Raw genomic sequence first — 11,723 nt, 5'->3', positions numbered from 1 at the left:
AGATATTATCATATGACCCGTATCTGCCCGGGGGCGCGCTCTTGGGGGAACCTTCGGGAAAATGACGTGACGAATTCGCACGACCCTGCTCGAAACCTGCGACTTTCTTTATAATAATTATTTTTCTTTTCGTGAGGGTCATATGATAAAATGCTTATTGACTGAGTTAGGTCGGGCCGTACGGGAAATTATTATACGACTATTACGGGACTCGGAAAAATACATTCGCAACTCGTAAAATATCAGCCCGTATTACGGGAAAAACCCAAATAAGATATAAATATTTGGCTCTCGGTCCATACGGCATCACCCCGAGCCAAATATTTTCCCGTACGGCCCGACCTAACTCAGTCAATAAGTACATAAAATGCAACATGACTCTGGACAATACACGTTATTCCTAAGAGAAGCGACAGCATTTTTTTATAACCTTTTACGTCCGATTTGTCGATTCTAATCTATCTATTATGACAGATGATCATATTTTCTTTCTTTTTCCCCTGAATGTCTGCTTAGCTTCCCTCTCACCTCTGGAATCTTTATTGGATCGATTCCTGGACTGAGCACGGCATATAGCATGTCAGTAACTCTCTCCTACCTCACTCTCCTATCTATTTTCTAAAAAGCTACATATACACTTCTTTCAATAAAGTTAGTCACCTGAAAAGCTATAAAGCTGAGGCCGACAAGGATTATGGGTAGATTCATTTTACAAGTTTAACCGCTTGATAACTGTTCATGGACTTGCGAATCTTTTACCGGTTACAGTCTCACCTCTTCTGAGTATAATCGAGCTGAAGTTTGTATTAAAAAAGCTTTGTATATATATATGCTTTTGTGATATGAAAAGTTTCCCATGATTCTCAGTGATCTCAGCTTTCCAGGTTTTATGGTGACTAACTTTATTGTAATTAATATATGCCTGATGTGCTTGAAGGCAAGCCCCAGTATGGACGACATTCCCAGATTTACGCTTCTACATCAGTGATATAGCATTGTTGTTTGTTTGTTTTTTTTACATCTTGCAGAACACGTCGAGTGTTATTGCCAGCAAATTCTACCAGAAATTTCAGTGAGGTTCAGTTCAATTTTTCAACCGTCTCTATTTGCTGCATTTATATCTACGCGAACAACTGAAGATGCCAAGTCTGTCGCTCTAAATCTTGGTAGTTTGGATCTCACGCCTTTGCGGATATCACTAAGTCTGATAGAGTATAGGAATGGATTGATTAGAGAATTCGAATAAATACAGGTAACTGTCAGTGAAGATGTAATTATTTTCAAACTGGAAGCCAAGCCCGGTCCTTTCAAAGTCCAGAATACTTGTGATATTACAAGTGGGGAATACTGCAAGGCAAAAATAAGTAGTGCAATTTGGAAGACATCAATACGCTTGAATTCTTTTACTTTGGACTGACGCGAAGCTACTCCTTGGGGTAACACAACGGCTATGGCTCTTCTCTGACGGCGCAGGGTTAGGTGCATTTTTATGGAGCAGAAGACGATGATGGCAACGACAGGCAGAAGAAAGGTAAGACCGACGAGTCTTCTCACGAAGAAGGCGTGTTTATGCTCGATCTTTTGTACAGCCGCCCCTACTGCTACCGTAAACCAACTTACTACCACTGTAATGAAAGACTTTTGGATGGTAACCTTGTTGGAGTACTTCAATGGATGGTGAATGTAGAGATAGCGCTCTACGCAAACAATTGCTAGAGTCGCAAGAGTCCACCGAGTATTGAGTACACTCGTTACGCTGAAAGCCACTTTAAGCTTGCAAGAGATAACGCAGTCCCAAGCATGACAAGCAGAAAATGATACAAAAAGAGGTTGACCCACCAAACCTGTTAACATGTCACTGAAAGAAAGTATGGCGACCAAGATGTTGTAGTTAGAAGATCGAAGTCGTGGACTTTCTAGCACAGTCCACGTGACTAACAAGTTGACCATGAATGTTGGCAAAGCTGCCAGCCCATTGAGGACAGCAAATGACAACAGGGTTACGCGGGAGGATTGAGTAAGATTTGTCGAAAGTTGGTCAAAACGTTCGGTGCTAAAATTGCATTCGTTATAACTTGGACTTGTGGTGCTATTGGCCATTGCGGTGAAGATATCTTTTGACAGATACAGAGGCAAACCAACTACCGAAGGCAACGTGAACTAAGAGGAAACAGCCGTCAATTGCATGATATACTGAAGATCAAATGACTTGAATGCAGAAAATCCATTTAATATATACCATAATTTACAATTGTTCTTTGTTCAACTATACCACACTCTTTTGCGGGGGCTTCTAGAATCGCTAAATTAAAAAAACACTTAATATTTACTTCCAAATTGATTGCAAAACATTGTTGTAACTAATGAACCATTGACGAACTTCCTGATGTGATCGTTGAAGTGCTCTTACAACAATCAAAGTAATTCTACTATCCAAATTCAAAAACAAAATCCATCAATTTTATCGAGCTCTAAAAAGACTGGGCTGAACCAAACGGAATTAGAATTTAGTGTGTAAGGTTTTGCTATAAATGAAAACCGTAGAACCAGGACAAAAATCCTCAAATTAAAGGAGACTATAAATATGTGATATCTGGCCTAAAAAATCGAACCAGTTTTTCAAGAGTGCAAGTTCGCTCTGTTTACGATAACGGAGCAGATGTTATGATAGCAATTAGGGATATAAATAATAGTGTTTTAATTAAGTTAAAAGATTTCAAAAATAAAGGAGAAAAAGAGACAAAATGTGCTTATATAATGCAAGGAAAATTACTAGGTAAATCGGAATGAAAGATACTATTCACTTCAATTAATTAGCTAAAAGATTTGTTTTTGGAAATTATTAGTTTGAATAAAAAGCAATGATGGGCAACATGAAATGTTTTGTTTCACAATTTGAACAAACGATTAATAGGGACTAATGAATTCAAGCGGAAGGTGGTTAAAAAAACCAGCTTTTCTTAGGAACTGTTGCTTCCGTTTTGAAGCAGAAACCGCTTTTGTTTTCAATGGAAAAAAATATTGAAATCAGTCACCTCCTACTATACATTATTGAAACAAACTACTATTATGAAAAAGAAAATGAAATATTTAACACTATTATAGTGTTTGTTTCATGCCGAATCACATGTAATGTACTGGGTCACGTTGCATTTTATCTCTTATAAAGCTAATTTTGTCGTGCTAGTTAAACTATATATAACAATGTCATATATAGTTTATCTTGCATATTATCTGGGATATGCGCAATAAAGAAACAAGGGCAGACCACCATCCTAAACTTATTTGCTTAGTCTCGACATTGAGGTGACGTCAGACAAGTGTATTGTGCATGGATACGCCCGTCTCTTCAATGCGCCTTTCCTCTATGCGGTATCGTTTGTGGGTCTCCTGGATGGAAACCTTCCTGAGTACGTCAGTGGATGGTGAATGTAGAGATAGCATCTTAGTCCTCTATGCAGCATTATGGTGAGGGTCTTCTGGATGGTAACCTTGTTGAGTACGTCAGTGGATGGTGAATGTAGAGATAGCACCTTTCCCACATGCAGCATTATGGTGAGGGTCGTCTGGATGGTAGCCTTTTCGAGTACGTCAGTGGATGGTGAATGTAGAGATAGCACCTTTCCCACATGCAGCATTATGGTGAGGGTCGTCTGGATGGTAGCCTTTTCGAGTACGTCAATGAATGATGAATGTAGAGATAGCACCTTTCCCACATGCAGCATTAGGGTGTGGGTCTTCTGGATGGTAACCTTATTGAGTACGTCAATGGATGATGAATGTAGAGATAGCACCTTTCCCACATGCAGCATTATGGTGAGGGTCGTCTGGATGGTACCCTTGTTGAGTACATCAATGGATGATGAATGTAGAGATAGCACCTTTCCCACATGCAGCATTATGGTGAGGGTCTTCTGGATGGTAACCTTGTTGAGTACATCAATGAATGATGAATGTAGAGATAGCACCTTTCCCACATGCAGCATTATGGTGAGGGTCTTCTGGATGGTAACCTTGTTGAGTACATCAATGGATGATGAATGTAGAGATAGCACCTTTCACTATGCTGCACTAAAGTTTACGAAAGCATGAAAACATTTTTTATAACCAAAATGTTGAGAAAAATGCTATCAATTTTCTGGCTATATATCTTTTATCCCATTTTAAATAAACCTTATCGTTTCTCATTTGTTCCCTAGTTACACAACGATAAAAATAACGTTACTGAAAGTATTTTTAGATTTCAAAGTTTGACTTTGGATTCCCACAATCCTATGTGCCACGTGAGTCTTTCTTTCTAACGATGAAAGGCCAATAAACCACCTTGCTAGCAAGAAATTGCCTCCAGCTATAAACCATGAAAAAATTCAAGCTTACTACACCAGTGCCATCTACATGGCGGGTCCTAAAACGGGTTCCTAATAATAAATGGTTTGACTTTATTAACTTCTTCACAAAAGAGCAATTTCTACATTGTATTAGTGAAGCAAGTTTATTTTCATGTTCTTGTCACTGAATAAAAGGGGGAGGAGACACTTGCCAACCTTTCAAAATTGTCATGTTTACATCGAGGCTAACATGTACAAGGCTAACAGGAAAGGTTAAATAAATATAAAAAAGGTTAAAAGAAATGACACTCGCTTTTTTTCGTTGGAATTCAGTTGTGCAATTTTTTTATATTTTTCTGTTAGCCTCGCACATAAGAAAATTTTGAAAGAGGTTTATAAGGTGTTTTTTATAATTCTACATGGTTTTCAGTCATTGGTATTTTGGGTTTCCTGTCGTTCGAGGATCCTTCAGACTCAAACACTGAATAATAGTCTGATGGCATAGCATCAGAAGCAGTAAGACAATCTGTAAACAAATAAACAACGACAATGTACATCAAATTTAGCAATCAATCGATATTATTTTGAGAAATTTTCCACCATGGAGTCTGACGGGCACATACAATACGCTTTTTGAAGGTTTGGGGGAGAAGGAACAACAACATAAAGTCAATAACACTTAGCAAAACCAGTGGATATTGGGGAGGGGTGGGGATAATGAAGATGTGGATACTTGAGAGGGGAGAAGTCTGACGGGCACATACAATACGCTTTTTTGAAGGTTTGGGGGATAAGGAGCAACAACATAAACGACATAACTCAATAACTCTTAGTAAAACCAGTAGATACTGGGATACTTGAGTAAGGAGGGGTAGAGATGGTGTTAATACTTGAGAGGGGAGGGGTGCAGATGGTGTTAATAATTGAGAGAGGAGGGTTGGGGCTAGTGTGGATACTAGAGTAGGGAGGGGTGGGGATATTGTTAATACGTCAGAGAGGAGTGGTGGGGATGGTGGTGATACTCGAGAGGGGAGGGGTGCAGATGGTGTTAATACTTGAGAGAGGAGGGATGGGGATAGTGTGGATACTAGAATAGGGAGGGGTGGGGATATTGTTAATACTAGAGAGGGGAGGGGTGGGGATGGTGGTGATGCTCGAGAGGAGAGGGGTAGTATCTACCTTTATTTTTGTCTTTTAAGACTCTTTTTGCGCACAGCCAAGTCATCAAATCTTCATGTTGGTGTTTAAAATACCATTCCTCGATAAGTTCCTCTACTTGTTCTAATAGATGGATACACTAGAATGAACAGAAATAGTGTTATAGCTACTTATTAACACAGGAATCCCAGGCACAAAGCATTTTGAGAAGCCCTAATGGACGTTCTCTAATATTTGTTTTTTTTTTGGTACCTCAAATTTGACCCTGGTTATCTCGTGAGTGTAGTCATCCAAGACGTCGTCTGGAAGCTTAAAATTAAGTTTGACTTTGGAATTTGATGCAATATCATCAAACACCTCACGAAGATGACCCTTCGCTGGAGTATATAGATAACAGAGTTATTGATAGATAACCAGTAGTAATCATCATCATCATAATCATCATCATCAACAGCTTCATCATTAATATCATTGCTATCATTATCACCAATATTGCTATCATAATCATCATCATCCTCAACATCATCTTGGTCATCATCACCACCATCATTGCTATCATCATCATCATCAACAGCATCATCATTAATATCATTGCTATCATTCAATCACCAATATTGCTATAATCATCATCATCCTCATATAACATCATCTTCGTCATCATCACCATCATCAACAACAACAGTATCATCATCAACATCAACATAATAATGTGAGTTCTTATATAGCGCATTTCAAATATCTCAATGCGCTTCACATTTATAATCAGTATAATACGGGCTGCATATTAAGGCGCTATTAGCAGCCGTGCAGCTCACAATCATGAGTGATTTGTTAGTATGTTAGTATTATGCCTCCAGATTGGGATAGGCATATCATTGCTATCATTATCATCATCAACAACAGTATCATCATCACCATCAACATCATTGCTATCATTATCATCATCAACAGCATCCTCATCGACATCATCAACATCAGTCATCATCATCACCACCACCTTCATCATTGTCATTTTATAAATACCTCCTCTTATGTAAGGGAACTCTGGCCCTGCTCTCGCCTGGTACAACTTCATTCTGTTACATAAGCCATCTAATACCTCCATCAGTCTAACCTCTCTGTGAATAAAAAAAACACTTAGTTATCCCTTCCTCTGATAACGTCTTGATAATTTGAGCCCACCATAATCCTTTTTCAATTATTTTTCTCACTGATCTGAAGTATCTTAATTACTTGGGGAGTGTAATATTGTTGACAATCAGAGCAACAAAAGGGATCGCGAAAAGGACTCTAGTAGTAGTATCGAGACGAGATCTGGGGATTGACTAGTACCAATCTCCCATCGGGCACGTGGGGTACTTACGTAGACTCCTCCACAGTCTCTCGCTCGTCCGTTCCGTCTCCACGCTTAAAGACTGTAACGGTACAATGACCGAAAGGACTTAAATACTCGTCCACAGTCTCTCTCGTTTTCGCCGCCATCTTGAAAATATTGAAACGAGAGAGACTGTGGACGAGTATTTTGGTTCCCAAAGCACGCTGGGTCCAAGTTTTCGGGACCCATAAGTCCTTTCGGTCGTTGTACCGTTACAGTCTCTAAGCGTGGAGACGGAACGGACGAGCGAGAGACTGTGGAAGAGTCTAGGTACTTACGATGTTCGGTAATCAATGCTGTTTCTTCTATCTTCTTCAAGGTTTTCATCGTATCCTTTGTGAATGACTTGAGGTGAGTTGGTCTTTTTGAGCTTTTCGTTAACCTCTGTTACTAACAATCTACAAACTATAAACATCTTCGTTAACTTAAGATTAAAATCATACTTGAGCTGGTTATAACGACTTTAAGCTGGATGTACTCATTTCCATAAAGTGAGTCACACAACATGTACGAAGATGAGACCGCTGAGGCTCACGGGAAACATTTCATGTCAAACACTAAGTAAAGCTTTTGATACAAACTGCAGCTCGAGGATGCTCGGAAAAGGTGAGACTATAACTGGTAAAAGATCTCGAGTCCATCAATAGCTATCGAGGGTTGAAAGATGTATAATATATCTACCCATATTTTTCGTCGGTCTCAGCTCTGTAGCTTTTCAGGTGACTAACTTTATTGAAATAATTATATATACATTTGATTAAATAAATAAAACTAGTTAACACTATGATGCCTCCGCTGTGATTAAATGAAGTATACTGTTAGGAATCGGAAATTTAATATGAAATGATACATGTATTTTTTGGTAATAAGAAAAACAAAGAAGTCCTCTGGGAGAGAAATAGCTAATAATAGAAAGTTTTAGATTTACGGTCACGGCAAACGTGAAACGTCAGTTGATCAGTAAAAAGTTCTTTTAAATTACTGAAAAAGAATCGCAAAAAAGTCCAAGTAGCAGAAAAACAAAAGAATATTTGCGCTTGGTGAGAAGGTTTGTAAAAGGTAAAGAACAGGAAAATACAGGAAAACTATGAAAACGTGCTCACGTTTGCCGTTTGCGGGGAGAAAAAAAAGTCAATCTAAAACTCTCTAATAGTATAATTATCTATTCTCCTATACGAAATTCGACTTATAAAAATTTATATGGTACAGGTTGATTGTAAACCTGAACTTAACGAAACTGAAATATTTCTTATTAATATGTTTATTAACTATGGTTTGAACTAGTTTGAACATCCTACCTTGACACTTGGTCGGTCTCAAGTGAGCAGTTCCTTGGAACTTCGTAAAATATGGGTTTTTAACTTTTGGTTTTTCGTTGTCTTCCTTTTCTTCGGCTTTTACTTTTAACATCAGACCAAGAACAGTACAAGTTATCCACAACAGTTTCATGGTACTAATTCTAATGATCTTTGTACTCGAAAAGTCTGCGTCGTAAGAAATTATATCTATAGATAATAGAATTAAGTTGTAGTGACGTGAATGTTCTAGGTATTGTAATCTGTAATGTTGTGATTGGCTTTACATAAAAAGACATGCAAATATTTAAATATTGTAATCGTTTAAAGGATAATTATGTGAATGGTATAAGGTTTTGTTTACACATCTGCAACAGCTTAGACAACACTAAAGTCTTATTAATAAAGCTCAAAGGTTTTAATCAGAGAGTTTATAGTAAGGTTGATATGTAGGAATGCATCTCAGAAGGCCGTAAACGATACCTTGAAAGAAACTTGCAATAAAATTCCACACGCATTAGGAGCATGCGCATTGTTCAAAGGGGTCCCACAAGTGTAGTAGAACATGCATGCAACAAATAGAGGTTATTATCTAAAGCATCATTTTATGAAAGGTTTTGTATGATAACTATAATTTTTTCAAGAAAAGTCTTAGTGCTGATTAAATTAATACAAAAAAAATTATTATAACGTTTTAAAAAAATTTTTATTTTGAAAAAAGATATTATTATGTATAAATAAAAACCTATTAGGTGTTGTATGGGTGAATTGATGGTCATCAGTGTAATTGATTCATTTCTGATATAATTCATTAGAGAATTATAATAATTTAAAGAATTATTAATAAATTGATTATCTTATTTTTGTATTATCATTATCATCATCATCATTATTATTATTATTCCAGTGATGAACCAAAAAAAAAAAAAAAAAAAAAAAAAAACTAGGACTAAAAGAATAAGAAGAAGAAAAGAACAGGAGCACCCAATATTATTATTTCTAACATCCAAGCCATATAAGCCAAGAAATATTAAATATATAAAGAACTAGAAAACGAACATATCCGTAGGAAGGTGGGGTGATGAATAGACTTAGGATCAAGAGGTCGTGGTTCAGTCTATTTGGATCGGTCTCTTTTTTTCTGTTTCCTTCCTTTCTTTCTTTTATACTTTCTTTCATCTTGTTCTATTTCCTCTTTTTCCTCTTGTCACTTCGCCTGAGCATGCTGAAATTTATATCATTTCTGGTCTTTGTAAAGAATTAATAAAAATGTCTAGAGAAAGGGTCTCGCTGGGTCCCACATGGAAGAACCTAGCTGTTTGAACCTTGAGCGTTTTGAGAAAAAAGCATATTTTCACTTTGATTTCAAGTAGTATTTGGTGTAAGCATAACAAGAATACTGATAGTTGTGGACACCAAATAACTATTTTAATGAAATCATAGCTATAGGTTTTATAATTCTTATAAAATAGATATAGAAGTAGTAAGGTATGAGTGAATTTCTGCTTTTGGTCAAATATTGGTTAGGTTATTTCGTAAATTTAAAACAACAAAAATTCAGTCGAAGAAAGAAAATTCGAGAAGTATTTTGGTAGCATGGAAATGAACTATTGTAGAAAATAATTTTAGTTTTTTGGCTTATTGTTTAGCTAATTACAATAGACCTTATTCGTTGTGGTGTTTTCCCGCCCATTGCAGGCCACGTGTCATTACCATAAGAATAAGATTATTTGTTTGAGTTGTATCCATATTCATGTGTCGTCTTATGCACAAACGTTAAACAAAGAAATGCTAATCTTGGGAATTAAACGAGGTCTGAAATGAGAAAACATTGCTTCACCACGATCGAACAAGGTCTATTCCTCTGAATTTCAATTTCGTTTTCATTGTAGACTATAAAATGGCAAATATTATATGGTAATATGGAAGTGTCTAATAAAAATATCAATTAAACTTCAAGGTACTGAATAAAGAAATAATATAAAGAATAAAGATACTGATAAAGGTAATGCGCATGCGCGCAGCAGCAAAAAATATCGAATCCCACATTGTAAAACGTAAGTCACTTGATTCCTTTTCCTGATTTTATATTCCCAGTGGAATTGAAATTCAGGTCATTTTATTGATCTGCACATGTGCGGTTCCTATTTCGCTGTAGGTAAAGAGCCAAGACACAAGCATCCCAAATTGTAAACTGAAAATTGGTTAACCCTTTTCCTGCTCTTTTAAACCCAAGGGAATTGAATTTCAGGTCATTTTATTGAACTACGCATGTGTGATTTCTATTCTGCTGTAGGTAAAGAAGTGTAACACTTGCATCCCACATCGTAAAACGTAAATTAGTTGACCCTTTTCTTGCTTCTTTAATCCCAAGGGAAATTACTTTTTCGCAAAATTTTTGTACTGCGCATGAGAGTTTCATATTTTTGCTGTAAGTTAAGAGGCTTCCCACATTGTAAAAAATAAAATAGTTGACCCTTTACCTGCTTTTTTAATCCCAAGGGAATTGAATTTCTCGCAAATTTTTCGTACTGCTCATGCATGTGCGTTTTGCAGTTTGCTGCAGTCAACTTCGCATCCCATATTATTAAACGTATAGTAGTCGACCCTTTTCCTGCTTTTTTAATCCCAAGGGAATTTAATTTCTCGCAATTTTTCCGTACTGCTCATGTGCGGTTTGAAATTGAGCAACGAAAAAAACAGCATCCCATATGGTTAGTGAAGTCGGTATTATACAGGTAGATGAAATTTTTGATTACAGGGAGGTTGGTTGGGGATAATGGAGGCTAAGGCTCTAGGCTCTAGGCTCTAGGCTCTAGGCTCTAGGCTCTAGGCTCTAGGCTCTAGGCTCTAGGCTCTAGGCTCTAGGCTCTAGGCTCTAGGCTCTAGGCTCTAGGCTCTAGGCTCTAGGCTCTAGGCTCTAGGCTCTAGGCTCTAGGCACTAGGCACTAGGCACTAGACACTAGACACTTAGACACTAGACACTTAGACACTTAGACACTTAGACACTTAGACATTTAGACAACTTAAAACAAACACTTAGTATATATTCAAGAGTCTAGACAACTTAGACAACTATAAACAAACATTTAGTATCTATCCAAGATTCTTAATAAGATTCTTAAGGGGTCGGATCAAAAGTACCCCCTTTAGAAAAAATCAAAAATAAAGAGAGTTTTAAAAATCAAAAATCAAAAATCAAAAATCAAAAATCAAAAATCAAAACCAAAAATCAAAAATCAAAAATCAAAAATCTATCATTAAAATCAAAAATCAAAATCAAAAATCTTAAATCTAACATCTAACATTAAAATCAAAAATCAAAAGTTAGGGTTAGAACCCTAGCACATACCCTAGCTGATTAGGGTTTGCGTTAGGGTTCTAACCCTAACTTTTGATTAGGGTTAGGGTTAGATCCCTAGCACATAACCCTAGCTGATTAGGGTTCTAACCCTAACACAAGGTATCACTATGACCAAGCCAGAATTAGAGTTACAACTCAAACTTTATAGACGTTCCAACTGGAATACAATGTGGGATGTACATTTTTTATATTGAATATTTTCA

General features: G+C 36.9%; 2 protein-coding genes across 2 annotated transcripts; both read right to left on the bottom strand.

Moving 5' to 3' along the window:
• Positions 1 to 1,092: 1,092 nt before the first annotated feature.
• On the bottom strand, positions 1,093 to 2,100 carry LOC116302942 (trace amine-associated receptor 9-like). Its single transcript, XM_031712361.2, has one exon. It carries the CDS (start codon positions 2,098 to 2,100, stop codon positions 1,093 to 1,095), a length of 1,008 nt encoding a protein of 335 aa, XP_031568221.2.
• Positions 2,101 to 4,473: 2,373 nt separating this feature from the next.
• LOC116302963 (protein canopy 4) lies at positions 4,474 to 8,392 on the bottom strand. Its single transcript, XM_031712397.2, has 6 exons — positions 8,160 to 8,392; positions 7,140 to 7,266; positions 6,510 to 6,604; positions 5,739 to 5,863; positions 5,508 to 5,625; positions 4,474 to 4,854 (listed from the first exon to the last, which is right to left on the bottom strand). The coding sequence occupies exons 1-6, from the start codon at positions 8,308 to 8,310 to the stop codon at positions 4,736 to 4,738; spliced, it is 735 nt and encodes a 244-aa protein (XP_031568257.2). The 5' UTR covers positions 8,311 to 8,392; the 3' UTR covers positions 4,474 to 4,735.
• Between the last annotated feature and the right edge of the window lie 3,331 nt (positions 8,393 to 11,723).

This window comes from Actinia tenebrosa, unplaced genomic scaffold (assembly GCF_029948245.1).
Source record: "Actinia tenebrosa isolate PJP-AT-01 unplaced genomic scaffold, QUT_ActTen_1.0 PGA_scaffold11__36_contigs__length_13525064, whole genome shotgun sequence".
In the NCBI taxonomy this organism is placed as follows: domain Eukaryota; kingdom Metazoa; phylum Cnidaria; class Anthozoa; order Actiniaria; family Actiniidae; genus Actinia; species Actinia tenebrosa.
This window is presented reverse-complemented; position numbering and strand designations above follow the sequence as displayed.

Coding starts and splice junctions, on each gene's coding strand:
- LOC116302963 (XM_031712397.2), bottom strand. CDS start 8,310: ATGAAACTGTTGTGGATAACTTGTACTGTTCTTGGTCTGATGTTAAAA. Junction 5,864..6,509: donor GTTCCCTTACATAAGAGGAG/GTATTTATAAAA, acceptor TATATACTCCAG/CGAAGGGTCATCTTCGTGAG. Junction 5,626..5,738: donor TAACCAGGGTCAAATTTGAG/GTACCAAAAAAA, acceptor TGTTCATTCTAG/TGTATCCATCTATTAGAACA.
- LOC116302942 (XM_031712361.2), bottom strand. CDS start 2,100: ATGGCCAATAGCACCACAAGTCCAAGTTATAACGAATGCAATTTTAGC.